At 42.5% G+C, this 16999-nt stretch overlaps 1 protein-coding gene across 1 annotated transcript in view; it reads left to right on the top strand.

The window, feature by feature from the left end:
- aldh4a1 (aldehyde dehydrogenase 4 family, member A1) overlaps positions 1-16499 on the top strand; it is a 34160-nt gene extending 17661 nt beyond the window's left edge. Inside the window, 10 exon segments of the mRNA XM_034167528.1 lie at positions 5488-5637; positions 5941-6015; positions 6274-6355; positions 6358-6460; positions 8204-8277; positions 8560-8756; positions 13252-13299; positions 14307-14459; positions 14847-14968; positions 16292-16499. Of these exon segments, the coding sequence (XP_034023419.1) occupies positions 5488-5637; positions 5941-6015; positions 6274-6355; positions 6358-6460; positions 8204-8277; positions 8560-8756; positions 13252-13299; positions 14307-14459; positions 14847-14968; positions 16292-16499 (1212 nt within the window).
- The last annotated feature ends 500 nt before the right edge of the window (positions 16500-16999 follow it).

Genomic DNA, 16999 nt, shown 5'->3' with positions numbered 1-16999 from the left:
TATTTCATCTTCACCTGCTGCCAGGTGCGTTTGGCACTGCTATTGCATCTGAAATATTGACAGGATTAGGAATAGCAATCATACAGTCAAGGTAGCCTATTTAGGAAACATTAAATTAACCTAACATTTATTAGTAGGCCTATGCCCACTTCTGAATCGTGTTGCATCTGGGCGTAATTAATGACAGAAGGTCATTTTTTTTTTACACATATTAGACATTCCACAGGTTAATCATCTGTAACAGATTTGGAGAACAATTGAATTGTACTTACGCATTTACCCGATCAGCAGTACGTTGCCAACAAGCCTGTCTTGCTTTATTGGCAGACGATGTGTTCGATTTCCCCCTTAACATTAATTTAAATTCCTCGTTGCTCCGCATAATAATCGTGCATTCTTCTTCGGTAAAGTAAGGTGACTGCGCCATCATTGAAAAATGGTGATGTGTGCTGCAACCTGCCCTTTTTATGTGAACACGCACAAACTCCAATTAGGTTAACACAGGTTCAACAAATCAACATCTTATTCAGCGTCATAGTACCGATTAACACCACTTGAGCAAACCAGGTTTTTTGTCAACCCCGGTTTAAGAGGTTGACCCTGGGTTACATCTGAGTAAGTTAACCCCGCTTCGTAGTACAGGCCCCTGCCCTACTGAGTTTCTTCCTCATTAACTCCCGGTCTCTAGTCAACAAGATGGACGAACTGAGGCTCAGGATTATGTCCCAAAGAACAAACAGCTGTGTGACAATGATCACGGAGACTTGGGTCCCGGATGCAGCCATCGAGCTGAGTGGATCGAACTGCCGCGTCCGGTAAGACAGAAGGCGGGAGAGTGTGTGTTTACATTCACAGTAACTGGTGCAGGGCTACAGACATTCTTGGGTCGGGCTGCTCTCCGAACTTGGAGTAATTGGCTGTAAAATGCAGGCCGTTCTACACATCATATGAGTTTTCTGCTATTCTTATCACTGTTGTTTACATACCACTGCATGCTAATGCTAGCATAGCCCTGAAGGAGCTGCACAGCGTCATTAACACCCAGATGACTGCTCACCCTGAGGCTACAGTGATAGTAGCATGAGACTTTAACAACAAAGACCTGAGGACAGAAATGCCCGAATTTTACAAGAACATTAAATTCCCAACCAGAGAAAACAACCTATTGGATCATGTCTACACCAACATTTCTAGAGCCTATAAAGCTGCACCATCTCCACACCTGGGTCTCTCTGATCACCTTTCTCTGACACTGACTCCATCCTACAAGCCTCTGATTTGCAGAACCAGACCAATCAAGTTTGGGGGGAGGAAGCCACTTCTCTTCTGCAGGACTGTTTTGAGAACACACACTGGGAGGTGTTTGCAGAGGGAGCAGATCTTGAGGAATACACCTCAGCTGGCCTGGCCTACATTCACTTCTGCTATGAGCCAGTATTGACCATCAAAACCATCATGGTGTTCCCGAACCACAAACAGTGGATAGACAGTCATGTTCAGACACTCCTCAAGGTTCAGGAGGCTGCCTTCAGGCCAGGTGACATGCAGGCCTACAGCCACACCCTGAGGAATCTTAAAAGGGGGATCAGAGAGACCAAACAGAGGTACAAGCAGCGCTTCGAAGGACACTTTGCTCACAACAACCCCCGAAGCATGTGGACTGCCATCAAAGCCTTTACAGACTATAAGGGCAGCAGCTCACAGATCAGCCCTGACAGCACACTGCCTGACACCCTGACCCATTTCTTTGCACGCTTTAACATGCAGGATCTCAGAGCAGATCCTCAAACCACCTCATCAAGTGAAGAACCAGCATTTGTCCTGCAGCAATACCAAGTGAAATCTGCTCTGAGGGGCATCAAGAGCTCGAAAATGGCAGGACCTGACGGGGTGTCAGGCCGCACACTGCAGTCACGTGCTGACCAGCTAACGGGAATGTTCACCAACATCTTCAACCTCTTGTTGCAACAAGCTGCTGTCCCCACTTGTCTTAAATCCACCACTATCATCCCTGTACCAAAGAAGACATCCGTGACCTGCCTTAATGACTACTGCCCTGTCGCCCTGACCTCGGTAGTCATGAAGTGCTTTGAGAGGGTCATCCTGTCCCACATCAGAGACATCATTCCTGCAGATCTGGATAGATACCAGTTTGCCCACCAGAGGAACAGATCTGCAGAGGGTGCAGTCTCTGTTGCATTCCACTCAGCTCTGACCCACCTGGAACAACAAAATGCATATGCCCGGATGGTCTTCATAGACTTCAGCTCTGCCTTCAATACAATAATCCTCTAGAAACTGCTTCACAAACTCCAGGATTTTGGACTTACCACTTCACTCTGCACATTAATTATGGACTTTCTTACCTATAGGCCACAAAGTGTCAGGATAGGAAGACATACATCCACCACCATGATGCTGAACACTGGGGTTCCACAGGGCTGTGTGCTCAGCCCAACCCTGTTCACCCTCTTTACTCAGGACTGCACCACCATCCACTCTTCTAACACTATGGTGAAATTTGCTGATGACACCACTGTAGTTGGGCTTATTAGTGACAATGAGGAGGCTCTCTACAAGGGGGAGGTACAACATCTGTCCCAGTGGTGTTCAGAGAATAACCTGCTTCTGAACACCACCAAAACCAAGGAGGTCATTGTGGATTTCAGGAGGTACAGGACCAAACCCTGACCACTTCACATAAACAGTGAGACGGTGGAAGTGGTGGACAACATCAAATTCCAGGGGCTCCACATCACCAAGGGAGGTGGTGGCGTAACAGCTTGCATGTTGGACTGGAATGCCAGCGACTCGGGTTCTCTTCCCGATCGCAGCCACGCTCCCGACTGGCACTCTTAACAACAGTGCTGGGGTGGAGTGGGAGACACGTGCCGTGGGCCCTTCTGGAAATAAGTTTCGTGCTTTTGTTGGTTACCCACGTTAAAGATAATCCTCATTTCATTTCACCAAGGACCTCTCTTGGTCAGTCAACGCCTCCCACCTGATGAAGAAGGCACAACAAAGGCTCTTCTTCTTCAGAGAGCTGAAGTGGGCTGGTCTATCCCCTCAGCTCCTGTGGAGAGCATCCTCTGTCAGGGCATGACCTTATGGTATGCCAGCTGCACAGCAGAAAACAGAAGAGAATTGGCTCGAGTTGTGAGGACAGCCCAGAGGATTGTTGGAGCTGAGCTTCCTGTCCTGGATGCTGTGTATGCTGGACGCCTGCAGAGGAGAGCCACCAGGATCTCCACCGACCAAACACACCCCAGACACCATCTGTTTGCCCCGCTCCCATCAGGGAAACGATTCTGCAACATAAAAACCCGGACTAGCAGATGAGGAACAGGTTTTTCCCCAGAGCTGTAGCCTCCATCACCCCTCCCCCCCATACTCTCCAGCTTCAGCTACAGACTGAGCCAGACTATTGCCCCTCCTACTGGATTTTAAACACCCATGGGCAGTGCAATTTTTACATCTCAGTATACACTGTAAATAACATGTCTGTTGTTGTCTCTTGCACCTTATTGAGCTTATATTTATTTTATTCTATTTAATCATTGCTGCTACTGACTGGTTGTCACCAACGAAGTTTCATTATTTATTACAATGATAATAAAGTTTTTCTTATCTCTTATCTCTCTTACCTTATACAATTATTCACAAAAATTTCTCATTTAAATTTCCTGCACTTTGAGTTATAATCATTATTGAAACTTTGCATAATTTATTACAAGCCTTGAAAAATGTCAGCTACCTATTTTAGAAACACTACCCAATCTGGAGCTCATGGATCCCCACGGGCAACACACTAGTATTTATTTATTTTTTTTTAAGCATAAAGATAATATCAACCTATCACTCTTAAGTTAAGAACTAAAGATAAATTTGTTAAATTAGTAACGCTTTCCACAACCGCAACTATGGACAGTTTAAAGATTCCAGTCCACCTAACCTGAGCACACGGAGGAAACCCACGCAAACACGGGGAAAACATGCAAACTCCACACAGAAAGGTCACAGGCGGGAATTGAACCCATGACCTTCTCGCTGTGAGGCAACAGTGCTAACCACTAAGCCACCATGCTACCCTTAGTTAATGCAATAATAAACATTTAATTATGGTCAATGTGCCAATGCATCCCGCTTGACGCCACACTATATAAAATAATAATTTTGTCGCCGATGACGCATTTGGTCTCAGAACCTGGCCGATGAAACCATTCTGTCATCACTCCCAGAATCACAGAGAAATTATCTACAGCTGCAGGTTGTCTTGTGTGCGTTTTGCGGTGGAGAACACATTTGGAATCTTGTCTCAAAGGTAATTCTTTATAATATACATATTGTAATGGTTGGTAAAACAGTTGCAATTTCATTCCTTCTTATGAGTTAATTATAATGCATCTATAAAATTACGTTTATTATAAGATGTGACATCTCATAATCGTTCAGATGCGCTGCGTGGAACGACACACAGTGATGTGCAGTGTTTTCGAATGGGTTGCACAGTGTTCATGACTAGTTCACAAAATTAATCTGTGCCAGAAGTTTTGAACATTACAAAATTTTCTTTATACACTGGCACACAGCTGCTCACAGTTCACGCACAGTTTACAACAGATGCAGTTCGTGGATCAAATTTGTGCAAGTGTCCAGGTGCCTTTACGCTATTCATTGAGAGTACCAGTTTGCACCTCATCGTCACTAATGAGAGTGATTGAGGCACTTTTGATTGAGATATAATGCAAAATGTGCACCACATGGGCTTTTCAATGTTAAATTCAAATGTCCACAGAAACCACAATCCGGATCAGATCCAGATCAAACTTTGTCAGGCGATAGTGAGTGTCAATCTGCACCTCACTTTCAAATATGAGTGTGATTGGGACACATTTGATTAAGATGTAATGTAAAATCCATCTGTATATTATTAGCCAAGTGGCCTCTATGCGTGCGTGCGTGCGTGCATGTGTTTGGCTCCGATCATGGAGAAACTAGGTAGAGCTGACAAAATCTGTAATTCCGATCAAACTGTGTCAGTCGATAAAGGATACCATCCTACATAACTTTCTCAAATATGAAACAAACTAGGTCTTTTTTGACAGTTATGAATTTTTGTAAATTAATTCAATGTTAAGGGATATGGATTCTTCCAGTTTTCCAAGATTTTTCCTGACTTTGACCTATGACCTTGAAAATCTAATCAGTTCCTGTCTATCACAATATGAATCCTTTGTCAAACTTTCATATCGATATATGAAAAATTGTGGGTTACAGGCTGTTCACAAACAGACAAACAAACAGAGGTGACAACAAAAGTTGGGCGGAGGTAATGAAAGACATTAGTTCAGTATTAATTCAGTGTTAGTTCATGCATTAATTAATGATACCCTTGTTGTAAAGTGCTACAGTTACATTTGTTTGTTGTCGTGTGTGTGTGTGTGTATGTATGTATGTGTATGTTTTGTTTTTAACCGTGAATTCCAGGGTAAAACTGTGGTGCAGGCTGAGATCGATGCTGCCGCAGAGCTGATTGACTTTTTTCGGTTCAATGCCAAACATGCCCTCGACTTGCAGAAACAGCAGCCGATGGATGGCGAGGGCAGCACAAACACCGCGCTCTACCGCGGGCTGGAGGTAAGAACGTCTGGAACATTACATACATTAATACTTCAAGATGCCTTTTTTATATTTACAAAGAATAATGTCAGTGACTAAATAAGAAATAAAGGCTGTTGTTTGGAGAGGAAAAATACTTTTTACTTCATGAATGTCTTTTCACTCTATTGGAAAATTTAAAGATGTCAGCTAACAACTAACTTCAATTTGCTATTGCTGCTGTCATTTTTGAGTTGTTTCATGCTAAATTCTGTCTGTTGTTAATGGTGATGTCCTTGTACTTTGATATAAATGCATCTTCTTTTATTTCACAATATTCAGGGTTTTGTAGCAGCTATTTCTCCTTTTAACTTCACTGCGATTGGAGGAAATCTGGCAGGTACCCCAGCTCTGATGGTATGTCCTAGTTTGTTTTTCCTCTACTGCTGGATGATGATGCATTTAAAATGCATGTTTGTTTATTTTCATTATGTATTTATTAGTTGCATTGTCATGCTTCAGGTCACTCTAATCTTCTTGTAGCCTATCTTTAATTAATTTCTTCTTTCCACCACATGGTTAAAGAGCATGTCGCGGTCGTCAGTGGGGAAATGGTATTCACTTGCAGAATTGACCTCTTGTTGTTTGTTTTGTTTTTTGTGTGTTTTTCTTCAGGGTAATGTGGTCCTGTGGAAACCGAGTGATGCTGCCATGTCTGCAAGCTACACAGTCTACAAAATCCTACGGGAGTGTGGTATGCCCCAAACATCATCCAGTTTTTGCCAGCCGATGGGCCGGTGTTTGGAGATACCGTCACTGCGTCTGAGCACCTCGCAGGCATCAACTTCACAGGCAGCGTCCCGTAAGGATTTGGCTTTAATATGGGACTGAAAATGTACCTATATATATATACATATAGGTCCCCATATTTGTTGTTTGTTTTGTGTTTAAAAAAAAAAGGGACCAGAGAGTGTGTGCCAGTTACAGGGGCATCACACTGCTCAGCCTCCCTGGTAATATCTACTCCAGCGTGCTGGAAAGGAGGGTTCGGCCGATAGTCAAACATCACATTGAAGAGGAACAATGTGGGTTCCGTCCTGGTCGTGGAACAATTGACCAGCTCTTTACACTCACAAGGATCCTGGAGGGGACCTGAGAGTATGCACATCCAGTCTATATGTGTTTTGTGGACTTGGAGAAGGTGTATGATGGGGTACCCCGGGAGATACTGTGGGTGGTGCTCCGGGAGTATGGAGTGAGGGGGTCCCTTCTCAGGACCATCCAATCTCTGTACTCACAAAGCAAGAGCTGTGCTCAGGTGCTCGGCAGTAAGTCGGACTCGTTTCTGATGGGGGTTGGCCTCTGCCAGGACTGCACCTTGTCACCAGTCCTGTTTGTGATATTCATGGACAGAATATTGAGGTGTAGTGGGAAGAGGTTCGGGGTCTCATCACTGCTTTTTGCAGATGATGTGGTCCTATTGGCTTCATCGGCCAGTGACCTCCAACACTCACTGGATCGGTTCACAGCTGAGTGTGAAGCGGCTGGGATGAGGATCAGCACCTCTCAGCAGGAAATCGATGGATTGCCTACTGTGGGTAGGAATACGATCTTGCCCCATGTGAAGGAGTTCAAGTACCTTGGGGTCTTGTTCTCGAGTGAGGGGACAATAGAGCTTGAGATTGGCTGGAGGATTGGTGCAGCAGGGGCGGTATTGCATTCTCTCTACCATACTGTTGTGAAGAAAAGGGAGCTGAGCCAAAAGGCAAAGCGCTCGATCTACTGGTCAATCTTCGTTCTGACTCTCACCTATGGTCATGAGGGTTGGGTCATGACGGAAAGAACTAGATCGCAGGTACAAGTGGCTGAAATGGGCTTCTTTAGGAGGGTGGCTGGTGTCTCCCTTAGAGATGGAGTGAGAAGTTAGGTCTTCTCATGGGGAGCTCGGAGTGGAGTCGCTGCTCCTTCGCATTGAAAAGAGCCAGCTGAGGTGGTTCGGGCATCTGTTAAGGATGCCTCCTTGGCGCCTCCCAAGGGAGGTGTTCCAGGCACGTCCACCTTGGAGGAAACCCCAGGGAAGACCCAGGACTAGGTGGAGAGATTACATCTCAACACTGGTCTGGGAACACCTCCGGATCCGCCAGTCAGAGGTGGTCAATGTGGCCTGGGAGAGGGAAGTTTGGGGTCCCCTGCTGGAGCTGTTGCCCCCGCGTCCTCATCCCGGATAAGCGGTTGAAGATGAATGAATGAATGAAAGAATATTTATGTCTGTCCACGTGTTGCAGTTTTTTTGTTTTTTTTTGCACTGGATCTTGATTGAAGTCCTTCAGTGCTGTGTGTCTGTTGATACTGAGTCATGTCTGTATTTAATGGTTTTCTGTTCTTTTGTGACATAGAGGTGTCATGCTTGAACAGTTTACGGTGTTGACTGATGAGTTAGTGAATCATCTTAAATGTTTGACAACTGACTTAACTACTGTAGTTATACTTTCTTAATTACCGCTTTTGTGGACAAATGGTTCAGATATGGAGATGTTCCTCCTCACTTGTTATGGTTGACATGATTTAATAAATTAGCAAATGATAATTTACTAATCTTTTGCAGGACCTTTAAGCGTCTTTGGAAGCAGGTCGCCCAAAACCTGGACACCTACCGGGTGTTTCCTCGGTTAGCAGGAGGTGAATCAAAGATCTGCTGTCCCCATCATTCTGTAACTGTGATGCAGTTTTGCACTTAATGAAAAAAGTGGACTTCATGCAGAAATTAAAAAAAATATTGTTGCCTTTACCTGCAGGAGACAAAAAGTTGGTTTGTGTATTTAATCTTTTTTTTAAATGCTGGAATACCAAGTAGTTTTCTTTGTAAATACTGACAGAGATATTCCTTAAACCTGAAATTAGGTGCAGTTTATACACTTGATTTTCTGTTTCTTGTGTGAACACGGCTTTTCTCATTTTCAGAGTGCGGTGGGAAAAACTTCCACTTTGTGCACAAATCTGCTGATATGAAGAATGTGGTGATGGGGACGATTCGCTCGGCGTTTGAGTACGGAGGTCAGAAGTGCTCAGCCTGCTCCAGGATGTACGTACCAGATACCGCGTGGCCTCTGATCAAACAGGAACTTCTGGCCATTCACAAAGAAATCAAACTGGGAGATGTGAGTTCACAGTGACCTGTTCTTCATCCAAAAAATACACCCAAAACCACATAACAGTATTGTTAAAAAAGAAAAAAAAAAGTCTGTTAAATGTCAGGTTTGGAGATTTGGTTGTTCTCTGCATTGGTCAGATTATTTCTAACAGCAGACATGACTGCACACGAGCAGTTCAGTGATCTCTCACACTCGCTGCAGAATTAAAAAGTGTACATTTTGTGACGGGAGTCTTCATCGGTCAAAAATTTGGACCTGTGGAAAGTGTCTGAAACAGACATGCATGAATCATTTAGTCATTTTCTCAATGTGCTAAAAATGTGGACAACCAGAGCAGATACGCAAACATGCTGTCTGGCTGTTTTTCTGGATTAACCAGGTAATAAATGCATTAATTCAATAAAACAGCCCTAATTTGAAGAATTAACCAGATAACTCAAAATCTTGCCAGAAGCACATGACCTGCAGTGTGTCTAAACACTGATATGAGCCAACAGGCCCTGATAGAAGGCACTTTAAACATATTAAGTACTAAGACCCCTTTGCAATTCAAAATCCTCCTTGTATAGCATTTTGTGTGTGTGTGTGTGTGTGTGTGTGTGTGTGTGTGTGTGTGTGTGTGTGTGTGTGTGTGTGTGTGTGTGTGTGTGTATGTGTATATATGTGTGTGTATATATATAATATACTGTTTTTCTTTCTGTAAATGCATATACAAAGCTGCTTTTGACAGTCACCCCACACACTACGGGTCACTGTTATCCACTAGATGGCAGTGTTTTTCTTCCAACATAATTTATGACAGCCTTGTCCACTTAATTCCAATATCAGTACAGACAGTCGCATACTATGTTTCCTCATCTTATGAGTTTTAACCATCTGTCAGTCTTTTTACAACAGAGCCACATTACGGACTCTATACATTATATGATTTACTGATTATTATTGACGTTTATCACACAGCCCATTAAATAAAATCTGAACGGTGAGCAGTAAAATAAGCGCACTGAGCAGGAACCACTTATCAGCACTCACAAGAGAAGGTCGAAATTATAAGGAATGCAATTAGCCTTGGACATTACACACACACACACACACACTACATAGCATGCAGATCAACCTTGGATCTGCTGTGACGACCCCGAGTGAAAAGAAGGAAACAGTCGAAGGGACTTAGTTTTACCTTCAGGCTAAAAGCCACATCAAGCTTTGTGCCTATTTAAACTATTTTTTGTTCATTTATTATCTATGTTTTGTGTTTATTTCCGCTGTTAATTGCTCTGTGTGGTATGTTGTATATAATGTGTGTGTGTGTGTGTGTGTGTGTGTGTGTGTGTGTGTGTGATTATGGATAAGCACTGATGCTCTTCTGATATGAAGTTCCGAACAGAAAAAGTTCTTTGAATTGAATTCACACCCCTGATTTTTCTGAATTAATGACATACCCAAGTATTTTTTGTTGGGGGGGCTGAATTAATAAGATTAATTAATATTTACCACACACTCAACACAAAAGCTTTTTTTCTTCTTCTGCGAAGAATTCAGCACTTCACACTCTGCTGATAGGAGCTGACATATTGGCTACATTGACCAGAGGACCTGTCACATACCCATTTACACGTAATGACTTTTGTATCTGACTTTGGTTATTAATACTTGAATGTAGCACTGATTAGCTCCACTTTGTTTAGTGATGCTTGTGTTAATGTTAATGTGAACAGCTAGACATCAGTGTTAAAAGCTTTACCGTATTTGCCCATCAGAGCGCCTGGGGCTCTCTGTGCGAAATTCTTCCCAAAGAAGTGGTGGGTCAATGCACGAGCTTGGTCAGTATTATGTTTGTCGCAGTACCCATTTCAATAACGTCTGATTTCATCACAAATAAAAATATAACGCAATGCTAAAATACCCTCGGCCATATGAGCATTATGTTCTTTATAATTTGCAGTTGTTTAATTGATTATTAACATGATATCGTTCTACGTACAATTTGTACATGTTCAGATCAAATCATCATTTGTTCATTTTGTGCAAATGAAGGAATATTTGTAGAACACCCTCTGTGCATTTCCAATTATTCATGAGACAAATTTAATTCCAATAGCTTTGAATTTGTGAAAGTTAGCGTACAAGCTAATGTTTTAGAAGTGTTTTCTAGCTAGCTTTTACATAATATTTGACAAAGAGGTTATATTTACACACAAACGAAACTGCGTGTTGCAGCTAGCTACCAGCCTGTGATATCACCATGCTAACGCCCGCGAAATGTCTGGTAAATAAGTTCAGATGTGTTACTAGGTTCCAAAAACAGCGTTTTCAGTTTTAGAAATGTTTATTTCTCGCCAGCTTTTACATAATATATGAGAAACAAGTACAGTGGGGTAAAAAAGTATTTCGTCAGTCCGTGACTGTGCAAGTTCTCCTACTTAGAAAGATGAGAGAGGTCTGTAATTTTCAAAATGAGGAAAAGAATCCAGGAAATCACATTGGAGGATTTTTAAAGAATTTATTTGTAAATTGTGGTGGAAAATAAGTATTTGGTCACCCACAAGTACACAAACAAGATTTCTGGCTCTCCCAGACCTGTAACATCTTCTTTAAAAAGCTTTTCTCTCCTCCACCTGTTACCTGTATTAATGGCACTTGTTGGAACTCGTTATCTGTATAAAAGACACCTGTCCACAGCCTCAGACAGTCAGACTCCAAACTCAACCATGGCCAAGACCAAAGAGCTGTTGAAGGACACCAGGAAGAAAATTGTATATGTGCACCAGGCTGGGAAGAGTGAATCTACAATAGTCAAGCAGGTTGGAATGAATAAATCAACTGTGGGAGCAATTGTAAGAAAATGGAAGACATACAAGACCATTGATAATCTCCCTCGATCTGGGGCTCCACGCAAGCTCTCATCCCGTGGGGTCAAAATGATCATGAGAACGGTGAACAAAAATCCCAGAACTACATGGAGGGACTTGATGAATCACCTGCAGAGAGTTGGGACCAAAGTAATAAAGGCTACACACTATGCACAGAGGGACTCAAATCCTGCAGTGCCAGGCATGTCCCCCTGCTTAAGCCAGTACATGTCCAGGCTCATCTGAAGTTTGCCAGAGAGCATATGGATGATCCAGAAGAGGATTGGGAGAATATCATGTGCTCAGATGAAACCAAAATAGAACATTTTGTTAAAAACTGAACTCGTTGTGTTTGGAAGAAGAAGAATGCCGAGTTGCATTCCAAGAACACCATATCTACTGTGAAGCATGGGGGTGGAAACATCATGCTTTCGGGCTGTTTTTCTGCAAAGGGGACAGGACGACTGATCCGTGTTAAGGGAAGAATGAACGGGGCCATGTATTGTGAGATTTTAAGCCAAACCTCCTTCCATCAGTGAGAGCATTGAAGATGCAACGTGGCTGGGTCTTCCAGCATGACAATGATCCCAAACACACCGCTCGGGCAATGAAAGGAGCCAGTCTGCAGACATCAACCCCATAGAAAATTTGTGGAGGGAGTTGAAAGTCCATGTTGCCCAGCGACAGACCCAAAACATCACTGCTCTAGAGGAGATCTGCATGGAGGAATGAGCCAAAATACCAGCTACAGTGTGTACAAACCTGGTGATGACTTACAGGAAACGTTTGACCTCTGTCATTGCCAGCAAAGATTATGTTACAAAGTATTGAGTTGAACTTTTGTTATTGACCAAATACTTATTTTCCACCATAATTTACAAATAAATTATTTAAAAATCCTGCAGTGTGATTTCCTGGATTTTTTTTTTTTTCTCATTTTGGTTCTCATAGTTGAAGTGTACCTATGATCAAAATTACAGACCTCTCTCATCTTCTAAGTAGGAGAACTTGCACAATCAGGGACTGACCAAATACTTTTTTACCCCACTGTACATAAACACACAAAACAAAGCAATTTTGGAGAAACCAGCCACTGACATTATGGTGCAGTTCTACTGTGATTGGCTGTCACACCCACCACTCAAAAACAAAACTGAACAGATTTAAACAGAATGTGGCTTTTTATCCTCTTAAAATAGGTCTGGGTTAGCCATCTTTGAACTTGTCCAAGGTCTGTGGCCTAAGAATGTTCCCTGTGAATTTGAAGACTCTGGGAGTAATAGGACTGGAGTTATGTCGAGCACAGACAGACGGATGGATACAAAGCCCTCACAGTACCTGATGGCCATATGTGATGGCCTCAGGTAATAAATCACAAATAACTCACCTGTTGGTGTGTTCCTTGTAATGTAGTTTAATTTCGGGTGGGTGCTTCACCAGCTTTCTTCAAAAAGGGAGTGGGCTGGTGCTGTGCCCTGGGCCTTCTGACAGGCAAATATGGTAAAAGCTGTGTTTAAATGTCACCTTGAAGAAACTTTGCCCAAGACTTAAATTTCAGTATGACACATTTTGAGATGGTCTTTTGCAGTGAAGAGAAGTTGTGTCCTGTAGGTTGTTAAAATATTTAAGGATCTCTCCTGTTTCATCAGCCCGTGAATGACTTTAGCACATTCTTCTCAGCAGTCATTGATGACAAGGTACAGTTTTCAACATGACACTTACAGGAAACACTTCACATTTGCATCTATTTTTTAAAATCAGTGTCTGCTTTTTGACTTTTTGTTATATGGATTATTAATTAGTGCATTTAAAGTAGACCTGCATTGAAATAAATGTGGTCAGATTTCAGAAAGAAATAACTGATATGTATTTATAAGACCCTTGTGAATGCAGTAAAGTAAATCTGTAAGCCCAAATTTGTAATTCAGTGGAGAAATCTTCATTTAAAAATGACAAATTTGCAGCTAAAATTTAGCCCTCTGTGAAAACAGTTTGTACAGCCGTATCATTTCCATGACGTCAGGGACGCCTTCAGTCCGATCCCGCATTGAAATTGATTTTATCTGTTAGTAATGTTACTTATGCACGTCATGGTTTCAACATCCGAAAGTAAGCTGCAATGAATGTGAGATACAGATCTGTGTGCTCAGATCAGCAATGACATCGACAGCGGGCGCCGTTCTTCCTCTCCTGCTCTCTGCCTCCGCTACGCTCGCTGTTTTAATGCAAAGCGGCCGGTACACCTGTTGCTGCAAGGACAGACCTCTTGTGGCAAAATCCACAGCACCGCACGTCTCGGCAATCGGAGCCCCAGAGCTCCATGGACGCTGAGAGAAGTATGAACAATATGAAGTTTTAAAAAAAGTAGATCCTTCCGTATAAGACAAGAAAAAGGTGCAGATGCAAACTGACGTAAATCCACAAATTACAGTTGGCGCAATGCATGCTGGGAGAGGGTCTTGTCCGTGACGTCTTGGCAGCGTCCATGATGAGAGGGACAATTTGCGGAGGGCTAAATGTTAGCTGTAAATTTGTCATTTTCAAATGAAGATTAATGACAGATCTGGGCTTGCAGATTTACTTTACTACATTCAGAAGGATCTCGTGTAAATGTAAGTTATTTTTGTTCAAAAAATCTGACTGCATTTTTTTCAATGCAGGTCTCCTTTAAGGGACGATTAATACACTGTTTGTGTTCTTCTAGTCATTTGGACGCATAAAGAAGTGGCTTGAACATGCCAGATCCTCTCCCAATTTACAAATCATCGCCGGGGGTAACTGCGACGATAAGAAAGGCTACTTTGTGGAGCCAACCATCATTGAGACCAAAGACCCACAGGACTCTATCATGAATGAGGTAAAAACAGCTTTAGGTTTTTGCTTTCAGTCAAGGGGCTATGATTTGTTGTCAAGTGCATATTCCAGCAAAACCTGCACAAACAATCATGTTGCAGTTTGTCCATCCTGAGGATGTCTGTTCACATGGCCTTTTGCCTTCCGGCTCCACGGATAAGAACATGGATTTTCTTTGTAAATGTGGTTCACAACAAAACATCCATTGGTGTTGCATTTAATACGCTGGTTTAAACCCCGAATCTCGAAGTGAAAACAGACTAATGACATCATCCCCACTGTTGGGTTGTTGTTCATTCTGATGTGTACCTAAATAAATGCAAACTCGGTCAAATGCACTCTGTGCAGGACATCCATAGTGGAGCTTTTACTGAAATTTTATTTCCTGCAGGAAATTTTTGGACCCATTTTGACGGTTTATGTGTATCCTGAGAGCAAGTTCAAAGACGTGCTACATCTGATCGACAACACGTCCCCGTATGGACTGACAGGAGCAGTCTATGCCCAAGACAAGTAAGACATGTCTGACAATGACTCATTTTCCTTTTTGAGGAATGGTATGTTCATTAATACAGTATGACGGCTCCGTGAGATCAAATACGTTTCGTCCATTCTGTGAAGATCTATTGTAGGGAACAGCAGGAGTATTATGGGTACTTGTTTCCGTCATGGTGGTCAGTGGGTAGGGTTGCAACCCTGCTTTGTTGCACAGTGCTTAATTGTCCAGAAATGTAGTGATTTACACTTTGGAAAACAAAAAACTTAAACTGGGTGTAATTGGTTTCAGGTTCAGAGTTGCATTGTCATAGCAATGAGATGCCATGGTTGCAAAATGGGACTGTTCACATTCCAGGCTGCCAAGGAGGGAGGGGAGCTCACAGGAAGTGCACATCAACAAGTGTGATTTTGTCAGCCTGTTACATAATGAGGTGTTGTTACATAATGGGGTGTAACAACACATTCTACAACCCCAAATAAAAAACAAAAAGCTGGGGCAATATGGAAAATGTAAAATAAATAAATAAATAAACACTAACAATGCAGTGATCTTTACCATTACTTTAACTTCTGTTTCATTGCAGACTGTATGAACCCAAGATATTCCATTTTGCACCATACACAGTTGCTCCACCTACATGGTCACTCAGTATTTAACAAGTGCATCTTTGTCACAGATGTACCATACTGTAGTTCTTAACGATTGATATAATGGAGTCCCAGACATATTCAGTGACTTGGAATTGTTTAAGAAGAAGGGCCTTTATTGTCATTGTACATATATTAATACATACAACAAAACCTGTCCTCTGTATTTAACCCGTCCTAATTATAGTTAGACACAATCCAACCACTAGGAGCAGTGAGCAGCCACAGTCTGGTGCCCGGGGACCAACTCCAGATGTAGAGATGCTGCTTGGGTCAGGGACAGAGAAAGGAGAAAACCCTAAATAAACAGGAGTTTGATTGTGGGAGGAAACGTAGCCATTATGACAGATAGATGGGTAGACAGGTACTGCAGACCAATACTTTTTTTTTATATATTATATGAGAGTTTTGTTGTTTTAATTGACTATATATGTGGATGTTGCATCATTGATGCTTGTCCATTGACCTGCTGTTGCAGGACAAATCCTCGTCTCTAAATTGCTGTTTGCACAGAAAACTGTAATATTATATTATGAAAGCAGTTATTGTGCCTCTAGAGGAATAAAAAAAATAATTTGATGGTCACTTTATGGATGAAATCTACCTTAACAGCATTGTTCCACTGCTCGTATTATGTTCTGTCATATTTACTTTTGACACTTCCTACAACAAGGCTGTCATTTGTTCCAGGAGTGTTATTGACGAGGCCGCCAAAGTCCTGAGGCACTCTGCAGGAAACTACTATATCAATGACAAATCCACTGGCTCCATTGTTGCTCAGCAACCATTTGGTGGCAGCAGAGCTTCAGGTAAGGTTTCTTACGCCACAGAGTTTAAACCAGCAGGCTTTCTGCATTTGTGGTTTGCAGCGTGTTTGAAATGTTATGTCATGTGTTAAAGTTCTCCATCACCACAATGGATTTCCGTCATTTGGAAAATTTAACTACACATACGCGCGCGCAGGTGGTGTCATGCGTGTTTTGGGGCCGAAATATGAAACTCTCACTGTCAAAGCAACATCCCATTCTGCGCTAATCAAAGCAGCAGCAATATTAGCGTGTATGGCACCGCACGGCGGAGGAAGGCGCTGTGTGAATTTTCACTCCTCTCCGCTCTGTTTACCGCTTGCCATAAGCTGCAGTCCTTCTCCTCCCTATCTTCGTGGGAACATTGGCAGACCTTCCCCAAGTAGAGCAGGGCGTGGCTTTGCTTTGAACCAGTGAAGCAATGAAGCAATGCTTCAATCTGCTGCTTCGGTTCTTTGTTTTCAGAATCGAATCAGAATCGCCTTTATCGTCATTGTAATTTACAACGAGATTTGAGTGCAACTCCAAAAGGGTGCTTTCCGTGGTGCGAGTAATTTTTAGCCAAAATAAAAGATAGTGAAATTTAACAGTA

The sequence above is a fragment of the Thalassophryne amazonica genome, chromosome 3 (assembly GCF_902500255.1).
Source record: "Thalassophryne amazonica chromosome 3, fThaAma1.1, whole genome shotgun sequence".
In the NCBI taxonomy this organism is placed as follows: Eukaryota; Metazoa; Chordata; class Actinopteri; order Batrachoidiformes; family Batrachoididae; genus Thalassophryne; species Thalassophryne amazonica.
Note: the sequence above shows the minus strand (reverse complement) of the source record. Positions and strands in the feature narration are given on the sequence as shown.